The sequence below is a fragment of the Bombina bombina genome, chromosome 5, assembly GCF_027579735.1.
Source record: "Bombina bombina isolate aBomBom1 chromosome 5, aBomBom1.pri, whole genome shotgun sequence".
NCBI classification, from domain to species: domain Eukaryota; kingdom Metazoa; phylum Chordata; class Amphibia; order Anura; family Bombinatoridae; genus Bombina; species Bombina bombina.
Window position 1 is genome coordinate 161892559 of NC_069503.1, and position 22459 is coordinate 161915017.

Here is a 22459-nt window from a genome sequence, read left to right on the forward strand (position 1 = left end):
AATGTGTTTTTTTTGTGATTACTTTTTTTAGAGATACTCTGATGATACCTTTGGCTTTATCTGATCCCTCAAAGCCTCCACCCCCCCTCCACTACAGCACTATCTCGAATTACCCATAATACGGATCCAGAGATATCAGACCATTATCAAGGTAAACAAGTAACTGTTCTCGTGATACACCAATTAATTCAACAAAATGTAACAGGAATGTATTTAAAGACAAAAAGATATTATGATATAAATGATAAAATGTTTCATTCTCATGATACAAGGTAGAAGGATCTTTAAAGGGACAGTCCTACACCAGAATTGTCATTGTTTGAAAAGATAGATAATCCCTTTATTACCCATTCCCCAATTTTGCAAAACCAACAAAGTTAAATTAATACACTTTTTGACCTCTGTGATTACCTTGCACCTAAGCCTCTGCAGACTGCCCCCTTATCCCAGTGCTTTTGACAGACATGCAGTTTAGCCAATCAGTGTAGACTAAATAAATCCACAGGAGGTGAGCACAATGTTATCTATATGACACATTAACTAGTACTGTCTAACTGTGAAAAACTGTCAAAATGCTCTGTGCTAAGATGTGGTTTTTAACGGTTAAGAAATCAGTTTGAGCCTACCTAGGTTTAGCTTTTCAAAAATACCACCAAGGGAACAAAGCAAATTTGATGATAAAGTAATTTGGAAAGTTGTTTAAAAATTGCATGCCCTATCTGAATCATGGATGTTTAATTTTGACTAGACTGTCCCTTTAACTGTGTAAAAAACGTTGAACTGTTTCATTGGAGAATATTGTAACACAAAACCTTTATGGACACTTTGGATATATATATATATATATATAATATATATATATATATATATATATATATATATATATATATATATATATATATATTTTAAAAACAAGACATTTTAGTAGATTATAGCCAGCACAAACCCATTTTAAGATAGTAACTCCAAATACTGTGTCATAGATGAACAAGTCATTCACAAGGTTGCAATTAAAAATATGATTTATCAATCACTAAAACAATATCATTGACAAATTGTATTGATATATAGTTAAGAGCATACACTTATGCAAGGCGGGGTACCCAAATGCTAAATATTGTTAATACACTTCACAGGTTGATACCACAACATATATAGTACATGTAATTCTCCTTGAATATATAGCATTTACAGGGTTAAACAATAAGCAACTACTAAACTTGACTATGAATGTATCAGAACAAATGTCCATATATAATTATAGTGCACTAAACGTAATACACATTCCTGGCATACAAAGATTCAAATGAATGGTCCATTTTATAGGTGTAGTTGTATAATGTTTACCATAATCTGGCACGTTAAAGATATCCTCACTGCAAACCAGAGAGTCACAATTGAATCAAAATAGCTCACCGGATCACTTTTCCAATCCTCCCAGAGAACTCTCCTGCAGTAATTCACCAAACGTTGAAAACATACGGTCTGTCAGTAATTGATTTTTTATATACAGCAATAAAATACAGTGCACTCAATATTTATTTTTAATGATTTTTTATTGGAATGTTTAGATTCAATTTACATCCAAGCCATGGAATTAATTTTAAAACGTTAGGTATATTTATTCCTCATTGCACTGTCTCCTATATTTACATTGGGAATATTATTAAAGAAAGACTCACACCTGAACGCAAGTGACTTGATTCTAATCTCGTCTGTCCATAAACTGTTCTCTCACTGCAGAACTCTATTAAATGCTCTCTTAAAGGATATTTTGTGATTCAGACAGAGCATACAATTAAAAAGAAAATCCTATTTATTTCTATCAAATTTGCCCCATTTGCATGTTATTCTTTGTTCAAGAGATACCTAGGTGTCTGCCATCTAATCTACTCTTGCATATGGATAACATTCTTGCAAAACTAGCTGTCGTATTGTTCTCCAGACATGTGCACACTCTTGAGGTTACGCTCCTGGTTTTCATCAAATGATACCAAAAGAACAAATAAAATTTTATAATAGAAGTAAATTCTATCTAAAAATTTACATTACAGAAGGAAGATAGTAGTTTTTAATATAACTATAGCTGAGGTATCAACCTAAGTAATTTTTGTTGGTTACATTTAGGAACTGATACGCAACAAAGCAAGAAATGGAAAGAACTGTGCGCTGCTCGAGCAGGCCTACTCAAATCGTGTCTGCGTTGACTCGTAGAGCAGAGAACTTCCTACATGTTTCATTGATTGAGAGCTATCCTGGAACACTGGAGGCCCTCGGAGAGCCCATACGACAGGTACAATGTTTCTTCCTAAAAAGGTCATAATGATCAGAATTAAAAGGTTTATGAGTTTATTTGAACAAAGGGTTTATATACTTGTATTGACAAAATGCTTCTAGAAAAAAGTCAATAATGATTCAGCAGCATATGCACATATGTTGCGCATGCCCAGTGAACCCTCATTCAAATGCTGTGCCTGCTCAGAGAGAAAATGGTGGCATGTTTTATTTAACCAGTGACTTCATTTTCATCATACATGTCCTCCCTGACTCTATGAACAGAGGTGTTCAAATGCTGACTAGTGGGTGTACAGGGAGTGCAGAATTATTAGGCAAGTTGTATTTTTGAGGATTAATTTTATTTATTGAACAACAACCATGTTCTCAATGAAACCCAAAAAACTCATTAATATCAAAGCTGAATAGTTTTTGGAAGTAGTTTTTAGTTTGTTTTTAGTTATAGCTATTTTAGGGGGGTATCTGTGTGTGCAGGTGACTATTACTGTGCATAATTATTAGGCAACTTAACAAAAAAACAAATATATACCCATTTTCAATTATTTATTTTTACCAGTGAAACCAATATAACATCTCAACATTCACAAATATACATTTCTGACATTCAAAAACAAAACAAAAACAAATCAGTGACCAATATAGCCACCTTTCTTTGCAAGGACACTCAAAAGCCTGCCATCCATGGATTCTGTCAGTGTTTTGATCTGTTCACCATCAACATTGCGTGCAGCAGCAACCACAGCCTCCCAGACACTGTTCAGACAGAGGTGTACTGTTTTCCCTCCTTGTAAATCTCACATTTGATGATGGACCACAGGTTCTCAATGGGGGTTCAGATCAGGTGAACAAGGAGGCCATGTCATTAGATTTTCTTCTTTTATACCCTTTCTTGCCAGCCACGCTGTGGAGTACTTGGACGCGTGTGATGGAGCATTGTCCTGCATGAAAATCATGTTTTTTCTTGAAGGATGCAGACTTCTTCCTGTACCACTGCTGAAGAAGGTGTCTTCCAGAAACTGGCAGTAGGACTGGGAGTTGAGCTTGACTCCATCCTCAACCCGAAAAGGCCCCACAAGCTCATCTTTGATGATACCAGCCCAAACCAGTACTCCACCTCCACCTTGCTGGCGTCTGAGTCGGACTGGAGCTCTCTGCCCTTTACCAATCCAGCCACGGGCCCATCCATCTGGCCCATCAAGACTCACTCTCATTTCATCAGTCCATAAAACCTTAGAAAAATCAGTCTTGAGATATTTCTTGGCCCAGTCTTGACGTTTCAGCTTGTTTGTCTTGTTCAGTGGTGGTCATCTTTCAGCCTTTCTTACCTTGGCCCATGTCTCTGAGTATTGCACACCTTGTGCTTTTTGGCACTCCAGTGATGTTGCAGCTCTGAAATATGGCCAAACTGGTTGGCAAGTGGCATCTTGGCAGCTGCACGCTTGACTTTTCTCAGTTCATTGGGCAGTTATTTTGCGCCTTGGTTTTTCCACACGCTTCTTGCGACCCTGTTGACTATTTTGAATGAAACGCTTGATTGTTCGATGATCACGCTTCAGAAGCTTTGCAATTTTAAGAGTGCTGCATCCCTCTGCAAGATATCTCACTATTTTTTTACTTTTCTGAGCCTGTCAAGTCCTTCTTTTGACCCATTTTGCCAAAGGAAAGGAAGTTGCCTAATAATTATGCACACCTGATATAGGGTGTTGATGTCATTAGACCACACCCCCTTCCTCATTACAGAGATGCACATCACCTAATATGCTTAATTGGTAGTAGGCTTTCGAGCCTATACAGCTTGGAGTAAGACAACATGCATAAAGAGGATGATGTGGTCAAAATACTCATTTGCCTAATAATTCTGCACTCCCTGTATGCACAGAATATTTGTATATGCTACTGAAACAGCAAGAATTTTTACTAGAATCATTTTTGCTAATAAAAATAGAAGCACTTTTTAATATATTTCCAAGCATTAAAGAGATAGCACCTTTCAATTACAAGATTGCTCTGCGGACTTGAAATAAATTACAATATGCGGTGAATTTGAAATATTCTGAATGCATTCAATTCTTGTTTTGCTGCAAGTGTTTTTCAGTAGTCAAACCCCGCCCCCCACTTGGCTTATTTGGAAAAGTCAGTCCAGACTTGTACTGGAGTACAGCCATGAACATTTATTAGCAAAATATCATTGCTTTGCAGTTATAATCTTGTCCTTTCTGCTGAAGACAGTAAGGTAAAAATATCTGGTAGGGCTAGGTTTGTGAAAGTTCTTAGATCCAAAAACACAGAATATTCAAAATAAGATTATTAATAGGCATAATTAATAATTATTAGTTATCGGGCATGTAATAAACAGTATTAACAGTCCTCATAAAGCTTATTATGGAAATGTTAATAGCTATAAACCAATAGTAAACTTTCGGCTAGATTTAGAGTTTGGCGTCAGCCGTCAAAACCAGCGTTAGAGGCTCCTAACACTGGTTTTGGGCTACCGCTGGTATTTAGAGTCAGTCAGGAAAGGGTCTAACGCTCACTTTGCAGCCGTGACTTTTCCATACCGCAGATCCCCCTATGCCATTTGCGTATCCTATCTTTTCAATGGGATCTTTCTAACGCTGGTATTTAGAGTCTTGGCTGAAGTGAGCGTTAGAAATCTAACGACAAAACTCCAGCCGCAGAAAAAAGGTCAGTAGTTAAGAGCTTTTTGGGCTAACGCCGGTTTATATAAGCTCTTAACTACTGTGCTCTAACATACACTAACACCCATAAACTACCTATGTACCCCTAAACCGAGGCCCCCCCCACATCCGCCGCCACTCTATTAAATTTTTTTAACCCCTAATCTGCCGCTCCGTACACCGCCGCAAACCTACGTTATCCTATGAAGCTCTAATCTGCTGCCCCTAACACCCGCCGACCCCTATATTATATTTATTAACCCCTAATCTGCGGCCCCCAACGTCGCCTCCACCTACCTACAATTATTAACCCCTAATGTGCCGACCGGACCTCACCGCTACTCTAATACATTTATTAACCCCTAAAGCTAAGTCTAACCTTAACCCTAACACCCCCCTAAGTTAAATATAATTTAAATCTAACGTAATAAATTAACTCTTATTAAATAAATTATTCCTATTTAAAGCTAAATACTTACCTGTAAAATAATCCCTAATATATCTACAATATAAATTATAATTATATTGTAGCTATTTTAGGATTAATATTTATTTTACAGGCAAATTTGTTTTTATTTTAACCAGGTACAATAGCTATTAAATAGTTAATAACTATTTAAAAGCTACCTAGTTAAAATAATTACAAAATTACCTGTAAAATAAATCCTAACCTAAGTTACAATTAAACCTAACACTACACTATCAATAAATTAATTAAATTCAATACCTACAAATAAATACAATTAAATAAACTAACTAAAGTACAAAAAATAAAAAGAACTAAGTTACAAAAAATAAAAAAATATTTACAAATATTAGAAAAATATACAACAATTTTAAACTAATTACACCTACTCTAAGCCCCCTAATAAAATAGCAAAGACCGCCAAAATAAAAAAATGCCCTACCCTATTCTAAAATTAAAATAGAAAAGCTCTTTTACCTTACCAGCCCTGAAAAGGACCTTTTGCGGGGCATGCCCCAAAGAATTCAGCTCTTTTGCCTGTAAAAAAAAAACATACAATATCCCCCCAACATTACAACCCACCACCCACATACCCTTAATCTAACCCCAAACCCCCCTTAAATAAACCTAACACTAAGCCCCTGAAGATCTCCCTACCTTGTCTTCACCACACCGGGTTCACTGATCGGTCCCTGAGGAGCCTCCGAAGTCTTCATTCAAGCCCAAGCGGGGGGCTGAAGAGGTCCATGATCCGACTGAAGTCTTCATCCAAGCGGGAGCTGAAGAGGTCCATGATCCGGCTGAAGTCTTCTATCAAGCGGCATCTTCAATCTTCTTTCTTCCGGATCCATGTTCATCCCGCCGATGCGGAACATCCATCTTCACCGACGACTTCCCGGCGAATGACGGTTCCTTTAAGGGACGTCATCCAAGATGGCGTCCCTCGAATTCCGATTGGCTGATAGGATTCTATCAGCCAATCGGAATTAAGGTAGGAAAATTCTGATTGGCTGATAGAATCAGCCAATCAGATTCAAGTTCAATCTGATTGGCTGATCCAATCAGCCAATCAGATTGAGCTCGTATTCTATTGGCTGTGAACTCTAAAAACCATGCGTTAGCTACGCGGGTCGTTACCGACAAAACTCTAAATCTAGGCGTTTGGAAATGATTCAATGATATTAACCAGAATTTATTTTAATTCTTAAACACATCTGTTCTTCATGTGCAGAGACAGACTCAGGGTTAATATTTCCCTTTGTCCTGTTGGTTAAATGATTGTGTCTTTTCAGCTCCAGTAGGTTATAATTTAGTTCTACACATTTTCTTCCTTACTTTTGTTTTTAGGGTCACTTCATCGTGTGGGAAGGAGCCCCTGGTGCCCGAATGGCATGGAAAGGCCATAACCGTCACCTATTCCTCTTTAAGAACTATCTTCTCATCTGTAAACCTAAGCGAGACACTAGAACAGATACCTACAGCTACGTCTTCAAGAACATGATGAAGGTCTGTTTCTTATGTAGATTGTCCTGAGGTTTGTGTACAGAACACTGTCTTAAAGGGGTTGGGATGTCAAAATCAAGGTTTTATGATCAAATTGACTTCTTTTGTTTTGGTCTTCTTTGTTGAAACTAAGGGTCTGATTTATCAAGGGCTGAATGGCCCCTGATGCCCTTGTTTCCGCGCGAGCCTGAAGGCTCGCAGGAAACATCAGTTAAGAAGCAGCTGCTCTTTAACTCGTCCGCCTGTTCTGAGGCTGCAGACATCAATCCGCCTTATTGCATACTAGTTGATTGACACCCCCTGCTAGCGGCCGATTGCCCGCGAATCTGCAGGGGGCGGCATTGCACAAGCAGTTCACCAGGACTGCTTGTGGAATGTTAAATGTCGACAGTGTATGCTGTCGGCATTCAGCGATGTCTGTCGGACATGATCCGATGAGCGGATCATGTCGGACAGACAGTTGATAAATCGGCCCCTAAGTTCCTTTCCATGATGACCGAAAGTAAAGTATGCATGTGTCTTAAGCACTACACACCAATGGTGACTGCAAAACAATGTATAACATTGCCACAGACATTGATGGAAACACTGCTGGCATATAGTGTTCAGGACATCAATATGATCTTGTGGAACTATGTTTCAACTACAACAAGAACACCAAGGAAAAGAGTCAAATTTAATAATAGAAGAAATTTGATTTTTTTTTTTGTTATTTGTGTTCTCGGATCGGAGTAGTAAAGGTGTTATCTATCTTTTTAAACAATAACAATTGTAGTGTAGACTGTCCCTTTAAGAATGAAAAGAGTGGCATTGCATGTTTGTTTGTTTTCTGATCTCCATTTTAACATAATTAATTGGCCTCACCTCTGTTGTTTTAAATATGAGTACATCCCCCAACAGTGTCACTCTCTCACAACTGTACTTATCTGTTCTATTATTTTATAACATGATGTAATTCATTCAATTTCATGTAGAATTTGTTCTTGATACACAATTGAAGTAAAGCAATAATAGATTTTCTTTTAAGATACCCAAACCCGTGAACAAGTAGAGACTTATAATGGACAATGAACAATATAATGATTAATCAGGAATACATTATATAAATAAAGTGCTGTATGGTCCATAAACATAACTTTATATTAATATGCATTTAAAAAGTGATATCCATGTAAAAAATACGTTTATCTTTGTGCTTAAATATTAAAATTATACATAAAAGTATTATGTTTAATGCTTATAGGGAGGATATATTATATCAAATAACCCCTTTAAATTGTTATTCTATCAGAAGTGCAAAATCATTAAAGGGACAGTCTACAGTAGAATTTGTATTGTTTAAAAAGATAGATGATCCCTTTATTACCCATTCCACAGTTTTGCATAACCAACACAGTTATATTAATACATTTTTACCTCTGTGATTACCTTGTATCTAAGCCTCTGCAAACTGCCCCCTTATTTCAGTTCTTTTGACAGGCTTGCATTTTAGCCAATCAGTGCTGACTCCTAAATAACTCTACTGGAGTTAGCGCAATGTTATCTATATGACACACAGGTATTAGCGCTGTCTAACTGTCAAAAACTGTCAAAAGTGTCGGCCTTCAAAGACTTAGAAATTAGCATATGAGCCTACCTAGGCTTAGCTTTCAGTAAAGAATACCAAGAGAGCAAAGTAAATTTGATGATAAAAGGAAATTGGAAAGTTGTTTAAAAAATGCATGCCTATCTGAATCGTGAAGGTTTAATTTTGACTAGACTGTCCCTTTAAATGCAGTGTAACAATCTGCTATGTTTATTAGTAACCCCTTGGTCAAAAACACAGTCCATCTTGGGGCGCGATCCGATATCGATCGGCAGTTTTGCGCGCAAGCGAGGGAACCGGCGTCGCCCGCAGTTTCAGCTCGCAACTCGAGCCATCCCATATAGGTCGCCGTCAGATGCTAACGTGCCGTAAGTCTCACAAACCAGCGATGTCCAGAAATCTGCGTAAGTACACATTTCTGGCGTCGCCAGTGACTTGCGCCACGTTAGAAACTGCCGGCGCCTATAAAAACCTGACTAAAGTTTAAAACACCCGCACTGTCTAACACGCCTCCCTAACATAGCCCGCACTGTCTAACACGCCTCCCTAACATAGCCCGCACTGTCTAACCCTCTATCCGCTATCCCCCCTCCCTAGCCTAACCAATAAAAATGCTATTAACCCCTAAACCGCCGCTCCTTTCCCCCGCCGCAACCTAATAAAATTATTAACCCCTAAACCGCCGCTCCCGTACCCCGCCGCCAGCTATATTATATCTATAACCCCCTAAAGTGAGCCCCTAACACCGCCGCCATCTATATAAAATTATTAACCCCTAATGTAAGCCCCTTACACCGCCGCCATCTCTATTAAAATGATTAACCCCTAATGTAAGCCCCTTACACCGCCGCCATCTCTATAAAATGATTAACCCCTAATTTAATCTACCTACCCCGCCGCCAGCTATATTATCTATATTAACCCTAAGTATATTATAGTTAATATAGTTATTACATTATATATATTAACTATATTAACCCTAATTATATTAGGGTTAATATAGTTAATATAGTTACTATAGTATTTATATTAACTATATCTAACCCTAACTAAATTTATATTAAATTAATCTAATTCATTTATAAACTAAAATATTCCTATTTAAATCTAAATACTTACCTATAAATATACCCTAAGATAGCTACAATATAATTAATAATTACATTGTAGCTATGTTAGGGTTAATATTTATTTTACAGGTAAATTGTTAATTATTTTAACTAGTTATAATAGATATTAAATAGTTATTAACTATTTAATATCTACCTAGTTAAAATAATTACCCAATTACCTGTAAAATAAATCCTAACCTAAGTTACAAATACACCTACACTATCAATAAATTTAATAAACTACTAACATCTATCTAAAAATACAATTAAATTAACTAAACTAAATTACAAAAAAAAACAAACACTAAATTACAAAAAATAAAAAAAAGATTACAAGATATTTAAGCTAATTACACCTATTCTAAGCCCCCTAATAAAATAATAAACCCCCAAAATAAAAAAAATTCCCTGCCCTATTCTAAATTCAACAAATTTCAAAAGCTCTTTACCTTACCAGCCCTTAAAAGGGCCTTTTGTGGGGCATGCCCAAAGAATTCAGCTCTTTTGCATACAACAAATACAATACCCCCCCCCTTGCAACCCACCACCCACATACCCCTATTCTAAACCCACCCAAACCCCCCTTAAAAAAGCCTAACACTACCCCCCTGAAGATCTCCCTACCTTGTCTTCACCACACACGGGCCGAACTCCTGATCCGATCCGGGCGATGTCTTCCTCCAAGCGGCAAAGAAGAATTCTTCCTCCGGCGATGTCTTCCCTCCAAGCGGCAAAGAAGAATTCTTCCTCCGGCGGACGGTCTTCCTCCAAGCGGCAGCAAAGTCTTTATTCTTCCCGGCGGCATCTTCAATCTTCTTTCTTTGCTCCGCCGCCGCGGAGCATCCATCCCGGCCGACTGCTGAACTTGGAATGATGTACCTTTAAATGACGTCATCCAAGATGGCGTCCGCCCGAATTCCGATTGGCTGATAGGATTCTATCAGCTGATAGAATCCTATCAGCCAATCGGAATTCGGCGGACGCCATCTTGGATGTCGTCATTTAAAGGTACATCATTCCAAGTTCAGCAGTCGGCCCGGGATGGATGCTCCGCGGCGGCGGAGCGAAAGAAAGAAGATTGAAGATGCCGCCGGAAGAATGAAGACTTTGACTGCCGCTTGAGGAAGACGTCGCCGGAGGAAGAATTCTTCTTTGCCGCTTGGAGGAAGACAACGCCGGAGGAAGAATTCTTCTTTGCCGCTTGGAGGAAGACATCGCCCGACGGATCAGGAGTTCGGCCGGTGTGGGTGAAGACAAGGTAGGGAGATCTTCAGGGGGGTAGTGTTAGGCTTTTTTAAAGGGGGGTTTGGGTGGGTTTTAGAATAGGGGTATGTGGGTGGTGGGTTGTAATGGGGGGGGTATTGTATTTGTTGTATGCAAAAGAGCTGAATCTTTGGGGCATGCCCCACAAAAGGCCCTTTTAAGGGCTGGTAAGGTAAAGAGCTTTGAAATTTGTTGAATTTAGAATAGGGGCAGGGAATTTTTTTATTTTGGGGGTTTATTATTTTAATAGGGGCTTAGAATAGGTTGTAATTAGCTTAAATATCTTGTAATCTTTTTTTTATTTTTTGTAATTTAGTGTTTGTTTTTTTTTGTAATTTAGTTTAGTTAATTTAATTGTATTTTTAGATAGATGTTAGTAGTTTATTAAATTTATGGATAGTGTAGTGTATTTTGTAACTTAGGTTAGGATTTATTTTACAGGTAATTGGGTAATTATTTTAACTAGGTAGATATTAAATAGTTAATAACTATTTAATATCTATTATACCTAGTTAAAATAATTAACAATTTACCTGTAAAATAAATATTAACCCTAACAATAGCTACAATGTAATTATTAATTATTATTGTAGCTATCTAGGGTTTATTTTAAAGGTAAGGTATTTAGATTTTAAATAGGAATATTTTAGTTTATAAATGAATTAGATTAATTTAATATAAATTTAGTTAGGGGTTAGATAGAGTTAATATAGTTAATATAAATACTATAGTAACTATATTTAACTATATTAACCCTAATATAATTAGGGTTAATATAGTTAATATATATAATGTAATAACTATATTAACTATAATATACTTAGGTATAATATAGATAATATAGCTGGCGGCGGGGTAGGTAGATTAAATTAGGGGTTAATCATTTTAATAGAGATGGCGGCGTGTAAGGGGCTTACATTAGGGGTTAATAATTTTATATAGGTGGCGGCGGTGTAAGGGGTCAGAATAGGGGATAGATAAGGTAGGATGGCGGCGGTTTTAGAGGCTCACAGTAGGGGGTTAGTTTATGTAGATGGCTGGCGGGGTCCGGGAGCGGCGGTTTAGGGGGTAATAACTTTATTAGGGATTTCGGGGGGGGGGGGATCGCGGTTGACCAGGGAGATAGACATTGCGCATGCGTTAGTGTTGTTAGGTTTATTTTAGCAGATCGCGGTTGACAGGGAGATAGACATTGCGCGCATGCGTTAGGTTTATTTTCTAGTTAGTTTTAGGGAGTTACGGGCCTCCAATAGTCAGCGTAAGGCTTCTTACGGCTGCTTTTTGTGGCGAGGGTGAAAATGAGTAAGTTTTCTCCATTTTCGCCACGTAAGTCCTTACGCTGCATATTGGATACCAAACACTGCGCGGGTTTGGTATACCTGCCTATGGCCCAAAAAACTGCGGGCGACGGCAGAAAATATACGGGCGTAACATCTAGGTTACGCCGTATATGTGATACCAAATCCGCGCAAATATTGGCGTCGCCGACTTTTGCGGGCGACGCTTTATATCGGATCGACCCCCAGGTGTCTTTTGTGAAAATAAAAAAATGTCTTATCTTATAAGAAGAATTTCAGTTACAAATCTTTAATTAGTTTGCTTTAAACATAATACATTTCTAAAAAAATCTACTGTTTTAGAAATAACTCTTCAAAGACAGCATATTTAAAATTATGCTACAGCTTTTTTTATACCCTCATAGAAAATATGTGGGTGAAGCTTTACACATTTTAATAATAATTAACCTCTAGTGATCCATGCTAAGCCATTTTTTCTCTTGTCTCAAATTTTTAAATGCTCGCTTGTCTCTCAGCTGACGAATATAGATGTGAACGATCAAATTGAAGGCGATGATAGAGCTTTTGAGATCTGGCATGAGAGAGAAGATTCAGTACGCAAGTATCTGCTACAGGCTCGTACTTTCATCATTAAAAATGCTTGGGTGAAAGAGATTTGCGGCATACAACATCGCTTTAGCCTGCCATTGTGGAGTAAGTACTGTTATGGTCTTTTTTTATAGAGTGTATAGAATGTAATGTTGCCAGGTGTTTCAGGTGGCTGTCCAGTAATATATATGTAAAAACACTGGATACTTAAAACAAAAGGAAAATAGTCTGAGACCACATTTTGGCATCTGATGAGCTACACAGCAATGGGCAAGATTACAAGTGGAGCGATATCCTTAGCGTGTTGTGCGATATTGCAGAATTGCGCTATGTTAACTTGCGCTCATATTACAAGTTGAAAGTAAACGCTTGTTGGGTTAGCGCAACTGAAGTCCTGATGAAAGGGTTAGGGCTAAATAGAAATAGAAAGTTGCACCTAACACAACATAAATACATTAAAATAAAGTGTTACACTCATATATACACTATCTGATTGTTATGATTCATAGAAATAATAATTTAACAAGTTATAAGGTTGAAAGATCTATGGTATATGACAAGGTATTTGAATAAAAAGGGCTATAACACATATAAACACATATATACACCTGTACACACATTAGACATATGTATATAGATTTTTGGAGCCCTTTCCACTCAAATACCTGAAAACAAGAAAAAACATATTCAATATTGATATAAATTATGTTTTTTATCATTTTTGTACATAAATATTTTACATTCCAATGTTTGTCACTTTGAAGAAAAATGTTCTTTGTATTTCTCAATATTTATATATACCTGTATATATTCTTTTATATATATATATTATATATATATATATATATATATATATATATATATATATATATATATATATATATTACAAAAAACATCATATATATTAAGGTATCTGTCTAATATTTTTGTGTAATACATTTCTGCACTCTCTCTGGCTTTGTTATATCTGTAAGAAGCTTACAGTTACTTACTTTAGAGGTATATAATGGGAGATTTTGCCCAAGGAGCTTACATTCTAGGGGGATATAATAAGAAAATTCTTATGGAGCTTTACAGTTTAGAGATAACTCTGAACCTTCATTTATTTATTTATTATAAAAGTTCTAAAACCTGGGGGGGGGGGGGGGGGGGGAATTGTGAGTGCCTAGCGCAGCACAAAACCTAAATTCGCCACTGCATGCACAATATTAAAGACGTTACTGCTCTATTATGCTGAGCTGTCCAATTGCAGCAAATTCTAATTGCTTTACAATAATAAAATAATACAAAATAATACAAAATAATATAAAATAATACAAAATAATACAAAATAATATAAAATAATACAAAATAATAACTGGACCTATTGCATTAAATAGCACATTATTGTCATTTTTTTTAACAGGAAAATTTGGTTTACACTTTATATAGAGACAGATGACAAAATTTGCTATGTTGTTGTGTCTAATCTATTAGCAAGATGCATATTAAATACCAGATAATGCGAACCTTCTTGATATTTCAGATCCACCAGAATTTATAGAAGTGCTGGCTGATTGTACCGCTGAGCTGGGAGAAACTGTTAAGCTGGCATGCCGGGTAACAGGGACCCCGAAACCTGTTGTCACCTGGTATAAAGGTACGTTCTGTGTTATGTCTTATGCTTTGTCAGCAAGGAACTAACTAATGTACTGTCAAAGCAAGAAACAGGAAACACGCATTTTTACAAGTTATTTTTCTTTGTAGTGTTAGCAAACAAAAAAAAAAGTATATTTGTGATAGTGAAGTTTTTCAAAATGATTTAAATTTTTGACAGTAATTTTGCAAGATATAATTAATTTTGGGTGCTAGTTTATAAAGAATTATTATTACTCTCTACCTTATATCTTTCACTTTTCTTCCTGATCAATCTTCCTCTCCTTAAAGGGACAGTCTACAATTTTTATTGTTTAAAAAAGATAGATAATCCCTTTATTACCCATTACCCAGTTTTTGCATAAACAACACTTTATATTAATATATTTTTTTACCTCTGTGATTATACCTTGTATCTAAGCTTCTGCAGACTGCCCCCTTTTGACAGACATGCAGTTTAGCCAACCAGTGCAGACTCCTAAATAACTCCATGGGAGTGAGCACAATGATATCTATATAACACACATGAACTAGTACTGTCTAACTGTGAAAAACTTTCAAAATGCTCTGAGCTAGGAGGCGGTTTTCAATGGTTTAGAAATCAGTTTAAGCCTACCTAGGTTTAGCTTTTCAAAAATACCACCGAGAGAACAAAGCAAATTTGTTGATAAAAGTAAATTGGAAAGTTGTTTACAATTGCATGCCCTATCTGAATCATGAAAGGTTAATTTTGACTAGACTGTCCCTTTAATACCTAACTTAAAAGAGACATTAAACTCATGACTCCATTCCCCATAATGGGCCAGATTACAAGTGGCACAAACGAAAAGGGCTGTTCGTAAACGCGATCTCTTCAGCGCAATTGAAGTTAACGTGCGTCGGTATGGTGTGTCCACAGTACTCTGGTTGACTGTTTTGCAAAACAATATATGTCACAAAACAATAAACAATACATTTAAAAGTATAGTTACACTCATAATAACACCATCTAATAAAGAGATACATACATATACATGTCTGAATATTTATATATACAGTCATATATACACATATAAATACATATGTATACATATATAGACATATATACACATATAAACACATAAATACATATGTATACATATATAACAATATAACATATAAACACATAAATACATATGTATACATATATAGACATATATACACATATAAACACATAAATACATATGTATACATATATAGACATATATACACATATAAATACATATGTATACATATATAGACATATATACACATTTAAACACATAAATACATATGTATTCATATATAGACATATATACACATATAAACACATAAATACATATGTATTCATATATAGACATATATACACATATAAACACATAAATACATATGTATACATATATAGACATATATACACATAAATACATATGTATACATATATAGACATATATACTGTACACATATAAACACATAAATACATATGTATACATATATAGACATACGCTCACCGTATTCAGCATTGCACTGGGCCAATGGGCCGCCAGCAGGGGGTGTCAATCAACACGATCGGACTCGATCGGTTTGATTTCCGGCGATGTCTGTCAGAGCAGGCGGACAGGTTATGGAGCAGCGGTCTTTGTGACTGCTGCTTCATAGCTGCTGTTTCTGGCGAGCCTGCCATTCAGAGCTTGATAGATAGGCCCCATAGTGCATTGGAGCCCTTTGCAGTTAAGTAGATGAAAAAATAAAAAGCATATTTCATATTCATTTAATAAAGTGTTATGTTCATTTACTGTAAATATATCACATTCCAATGTTCTGCACATAGCATATTTTTTTTTAAATAGATATTCCTATATATATATATATAATTATGAATATATCTATACCTATATAAATTATATAATATATATATATATATATATATATATATATATATATATATATACATATATATATATATATATATTTATATTTTAGCAAAAAACATCATATAGAAATATATATTTATGAATAAGTAAAACATATTCTGCTATATGAAGAACATTGGAATGTAAAATATTCATATTTTCATGTTGGGTTAGCGCACTTGAAAGTATGTGATTAGGTTTGCGTACGAGTAGAGTGTTAGTTTTTTTTCCACTTTTTTTTTGCTCCATTGACTTCTATGAGGGAATACGTTAACATGGTCGCAATATTCTAAGTTTGGCTTTTTGCACACATCAGGTTAGCACGCGAGCGAAAACATTTTACTTTAAATTTGTAATACAACGAGCCTTCAGGCTCGCCAGAAACACAAGTTATGGAGCAGCGGTCTAAAGATCGCTGCTCCATAACCTATCTACCTGCTCTGAGGAGGCGGACAGCGATCGCCAGAATTCAACCCGATCGAATACGATCGGGTTGATTGACACCCCCTGCTAGCGGCCTGCAGGGGGCGGCTGCAGAACTGCTGGTGCAGTGCTGAATGCGGAGAGCATAATGCTGTCCGCATTCAGCGTTGTCTGTCGGACATAATCCGCTGATCGTATCATGTCGGACAGACATTTGATAAATAGGCCCCATAGGGGCTGATTTACCAATGTCTGGCAGACATTATACGCTGTAGCCTATAATGTCCGCCAGACATCGCTGAATGCCGACAGCATATGCTGTCGGCATTTAACATTGCACAAGCAGTTCTGGTGAACTGCTTGTGCAATGCCGCCCCTTCAGATTCTCGGCCAATAGTCCGCTAGCAGGGGGTGTCAATCAACCTGATCGTATAGGATTGGGCAGATTGATGTTCGCAGCCTCAGAGGCAGCAGACCAGTTAAGGAGCAGCTTCTTAAGACCGCTGCTCCATTCGGCCCTTGATAAATCGAAATTTCTAATTACTCCTATTAGCAATTTTTCTTCCTTTTGCTATCTTTATTTAAAAAGCAGGAATGTAAATCTTTGGAGCCGGCCCATTTTAGGTTCAGCACCCTGGATAGCGATTGCTTATTGGTGGCTACATTTACCCACCGATAAACAATCGTAACCCAGGTTCTGCATGCTCTATCTGAATCATTAAATAAAAAATTTGGGTTTAGTGTCCCTTTAATAATCTTTTCTTTTCCCCTTTAAGATGGAAAATCAGTGGAAGTTGATCCCCATCACATTATTATTGAAGATCCTGATGGTTCCTGCACATTAATTTTGGATAACCTGACTGGTGCTGATTCAGGGCAATACATGTGTTTCGCTTCCAGTGCCGCTGGAAATGCCAGTACATTAGGAAAGATCCTTGTCCAAGGTATGAGTCGTTTCTTCTTTTTAATTATTTTTGTTTTTAATTCATTAATTTAGTTAAATAATAATTAATAATCTCAAGCATTTGGATTTTGTATATCTAGGACACAATAATAAAATACTTTTTCCTTTAATAGTTCCTCCACGGTTTGTAAACAAGCTGCATAATGCTTATTTTGTGGAAGGTGAAGATACTCAGTTTACATGCACCATTGAAGGAGCACCATATCCACAGATTAGGTGAGTCACAGATTGCCTATTTGATCTTCATTTTATTAAATATTGAATACCAACATTAATTTCAATATATGAAATAAAGAGGTAGAACTTTCATCTGACTGTCTGGTGCTCTGTAAATAAATGCAAATAAATGTCTAGATTACAAGTTGAGAGCAAAACATTGCTTTATTTTATTATTATTAAGTATTTGTTGAGTGACAACAGATTCCACAGTGCTATAAACATAGGCGGTATACAAGGTAACATGCATATGGGATCAAATGGATAGAGGGCCCTGCCGAGAGTTGCACTTTTGTAATCAGCTCTTATGGGGGTAGTCTGGAAATAGCTGGGCTCATAGGCTTATATGCTAGGGGGATAACACAGGAGGAGAGAAACTGGGGTTAGGATAGGTTAGTGTAGGTTGTATGCATCCCTGAACAGTAGAGTCTTTAGGGAGCGCTTGAAACTTTCAAAACTAGTGAGAATCCTGTGTAGCAAGGCAGAGTTCTGGAGAAGTCCTATATTTCCGCTCAACTGAGTAATACCAGCGCACGCTAATGTGCACTGGTATTACAAGTAGGGATGGGCGAATGTGTTCATATCCAAATTCGAATCTTAGAACAAATGTTATTGTAGAAATTCGATTTACATAATAGAATGTTGATAAGAACAAATATTCTTAAAAATTCGATTTTCGAATGTTATTTACAGTTTTCGAATGTCACATTCGAATTCGAATGTCACATTCGAATTCGAATGTTACATTCGAATATCACATTCAAATTTGAATATTACATTTATAAAACACAATTGTAGACTAGAAACACTATTTCGAATGTCACATTCAAATCGAATATCACATTTGAATCGAATGTCACATTCGAATTTGAATATTACATTCATAAAACACAGTATTAGACTAGAAATACTATTTCGAATTCGAATGTCACATTCTAATCGAATATCACATTCAAATCGAATATCACATTTAAAACACAGTATTAGACTAGAAATACTATTTCAAATTCGAATGTGATATTCGAATTCGAATGTAGCATTCAAATTCGAATATTACATTTATTAAACACAGTTGTAGACTAGAAATACTATTTCAAATTTGAATGTCACAATCGAATTCGAATGTCACATTCGAATTTGAATATTACATTTCGAAATTGAATGAATACATAGCTAAACATTCTATTATTCGAACAAATATATTCGAATTTTATTGAAAAATTCGAAAACGAAAATTCAAAAATAGAATGTTAGAATGTTATATAAACATTCAAAATTCGTTTCGAACGAACGAATGTATCAAAATTTGTTTTAAATTTTGAATGTTTAGAAACATTCGCCATCCCTACCCCTAAACCTAAGTCTAACCCTAACCCTAACACCCCTAACTTAAAAATAATTTAAATAAATCTAAATAAAATTACTATCATTAACTAAAATATTCCTATTAAAACTAAATACTTACCTATAAAATAAACCCTAAGCTAGCTACAATATAACTAATAGTTACATTGTAGCTAGCTTAGGGTTTATTTTTTTTTACAGGCAAGTTTGTATTTATTTTAACTAGGTAGAATAGTTACTAAATAGTTATTAACTATTTACTAACTACCCAGCTAAAAAAAATACAAATTTACCTGTAAAATAAAACCTAACCTAAGTTACAATAACACCTAAATTAGCTAAAGTACAAAAAAACAAACACTAAATTACAGAAAATAATGAACAAATTACAGATAATTAAACTAATTACACTTAATCTAATAGCCCTATCAAAATAAAAAAGCCCCCCCCAAATAAAAAAAAACCCTAGCCTAAACTAAACTACCAATAGCCCTTAAAAGGGCCTTTTGCGGGGCGTTGCCCCAAAGTAATCAGCTCTTTTACTTGTAAAAAAAAATACAAACACCCCCCCAACAGTAAAACCCACCACCCACACAACCAACCCCCCAAATAAAATACTATCTAAAAAAAACTAAGCTCCCCATTGCCCTGAAAAGGGCATTTGGATGGGCATTGCCCTTAAAAGGGCAGTTAGCTCTTTTGCAGGCCCAAACCCTAACCTAAAAATAAAACCCACCCAATACACCCTTAAAAAAACCTAACACTAACCCTCTGAAGATCGACTTACAGTTCTGAAGACCGGACATCCATCCTCAAGGAAGCGGCAGAAGTCTTCATCCAACCGGGCCGAAGTCCTCAATGAAGCCGGGAGAAGTCTTCATCCAAGTCGGGCGAAGTGGTCCTCCAGACGGGCAGAAGTCTTCATCCAGACGGCATCTTCCATCTTCTTTCATCCGACGCGGAGCGGGTCCCTCTTCAAGACATCCGACGCGGAGCATCCTCTTCAAACGAAGTCTTCTTACTGAATGACGGCTTCTTTAAGTGACGTCATCCAAGATGGCGTCCCTTAGATTCCGATTTTCTGATAGAATTCTATCAGCCAATCGGAATTAAGGTAGGAAAAATCCTATTGGCTGATCCAATCAGCCAATAGGATTGAAGTTCAATCCTATTGGCTGATCCAATCAGCCAATAGGATTGAGCTTGCATTCTATTGGCTGTTCCAAACATCATCGGATGTCTTGAAGATGGACCCGCTCCGCGTAGGATGGATGAAGATAGAAGATGCCGTCTGGATAAAGCCTTCTGCCCGTCTGGAGGACCACTTCGCCCGGCTTGGATGAAGACTTCTCCCGGCTTCGTTGAGGACTTCGGCCCGGTTGGATGAAGACTTCTGCCCTTCTTGAGGATGGATGTCCGGTCCTCAGAACTGTAAGTCGATCTTTAGGGTGATAGTGTTAGGTTTTTTTAAGGGTGTATTGGGTGGGTTTTATTTTTAGGTTACGGTCTGGGCCTGCAAAAGAGCTAACTGCCCTTTTAAGGGCAATGTCCATCCAAATGCCCTTTTCAGGGCAATGAGGAGCTTAGGTTTTTTTAGTTAGTATTTTTTTTTGGGGGGTTGGTTGTGTGGGTTGTGGGTTTTACTGTTGAGGGGGTTGTTTGTATTTTTTTTTACAGGTAAAAGAGCTGATTACTTTGGGGCAATGCCCCGCAAAAGGCCCTTTTAAGGGCTATTGGTAGTTTAGTTTAGGCTAGGGTTTTTTATTTTGAGGGGGCTTTTTTTATTTTGATAGGGCTATTAGATTAGGTGTAATTAGTTTAAATATCTGTAATTTGTTTATTATTTTCTGTAATTTAGTGTTTGTTTGTTTTTTGTACTTTAGCTAATTTAATTTAATTTAATTTAGGTAATTGTATTTAATTTAGTTAATTTATTTAATTGTAGGGTTAGGTTAGGTGTTATTGTAAATTAGGTTAGGTTTTATTTTACAGGTAAATTTGAATTTATTTTAGCTAGGCAGTTAGTAAATAGTTAATAACTATTTAGTAACTATTCTACCTAGTTAAAATAAATACAAACTTGCCTGTAAAATAAAAATAAACCCTAAGCTAGCTACAATGTAAATATTAGTTATATTGTAGCTAGCTTAGGGTTTATTTTATAGGTAAGTATTTAGTTTTAAATAGGAATAATTTAGTTAATGATAGTAATTTTATTTAGATTTATTTAAATTATATTTAAGTTAGGGGGTGTTAGTGTTAGGGTTAGACTTAGGTTTGGGGTTAATAATTTAGTATAGTGGCTGCAGATTAGGGGTTAATAAGTGTAGGTAGGTGGCAGCGATGTTAGGGACAGCAGATTAGGGGTTAAAATATTTAACTAATGTTTGCGAGGCGGGAGTGCAGCGGTTAGGGGTTAATATGTTTATTATAGTGGCGGCAACGTTGGGGGCGGCAGATTAGGGTTAATCAGTGTAGGTAGGTTGCGGCGACATTGGGGTGGCAGATTAGGGGTTAATAAAATGTAGGTGTCGGCGATGTTGGGGCAGCAGATTAGGGGTTTATAAATATAATGTAGGTGGCGGTGGTGTCCGGAGTGGCAGATTAGGGTTAAAAAATTAATTATAGTGTTTGTGATGCGGGAGGGCCTCGGTTTAGGGGTTAATAGGTAGTTTATGGGTGTTAGTGTACTTTTTAGCACTTTAGTTATGAATTTTATGTTACGGCGTTGTACCATAAAAACTCTTAACTACTGACTTTTAAATGCGTTAGGAATCTTGACAGGGTAGGGTGTTCCGCTCACTTTTTGGCCTCCCAGGACAGACTCGTAATACCGGTGCTATGGAAGTCCCATAGAAAGAAGGCTTTACAAAGTTTACATAAGTCGTTTTGCGGTAAGGCCAAAGAAGTGTGCGGTGCCCCTAAACCTTCAAGACTCGTAATAGCAGCGGTAGTGAAAAAGCAGCGTTAGGACCTGTTAACGCTGCTCTTTCAGCCTAACGCACAGCTTATAATCTAGCTGTTAATTTCTACAATAGAACATTAACAAGCTCATTAGTCCTAAAAGTATGTCCAATGTTTTACTAAAATTATAAGCAAGGATCCCAAGATTAGCAGCAACTCTTTGTAAATTCAAAAAACAGTTGGAAGATCATTCTGTTCATTAAGTCAAATAACTGCAT

At 36.5% G+C, this 22459-nt stretch overlaps 1 protein-coding gene across 1 annotated transcript in view; it reads left to right on the forward strand.

Annotated features, from left to right (window-relative positions):
* Window positions 1-22459, forward strand: part of OBSCN (obscurin, cytoskeletal calmodulin and titin-interacting RhoGEF) — a 937038-nt gene that overhangs the window by 524996 nt on the left and 389583 nt on the right. The window contains 8 exon segments of the mRNA XM_053713767.1: window positions 32-151; window positions 2128-2190; window positions 2192-2293; window positions 6787-6945; window positions 12716-12893; window positions 14314-14427; window positions 17530-17697; window positions 17831-17933. Coding sequence (XP_053569742.1) covers window positions 32-151; window positions 2128-2190; window positions 2192-2293; window positions 6787-6945; window positions 12716-12893; window positions 14314-14427; window positions 17530-17697; window positions 17831-17933 — 1007 coding nt within the window.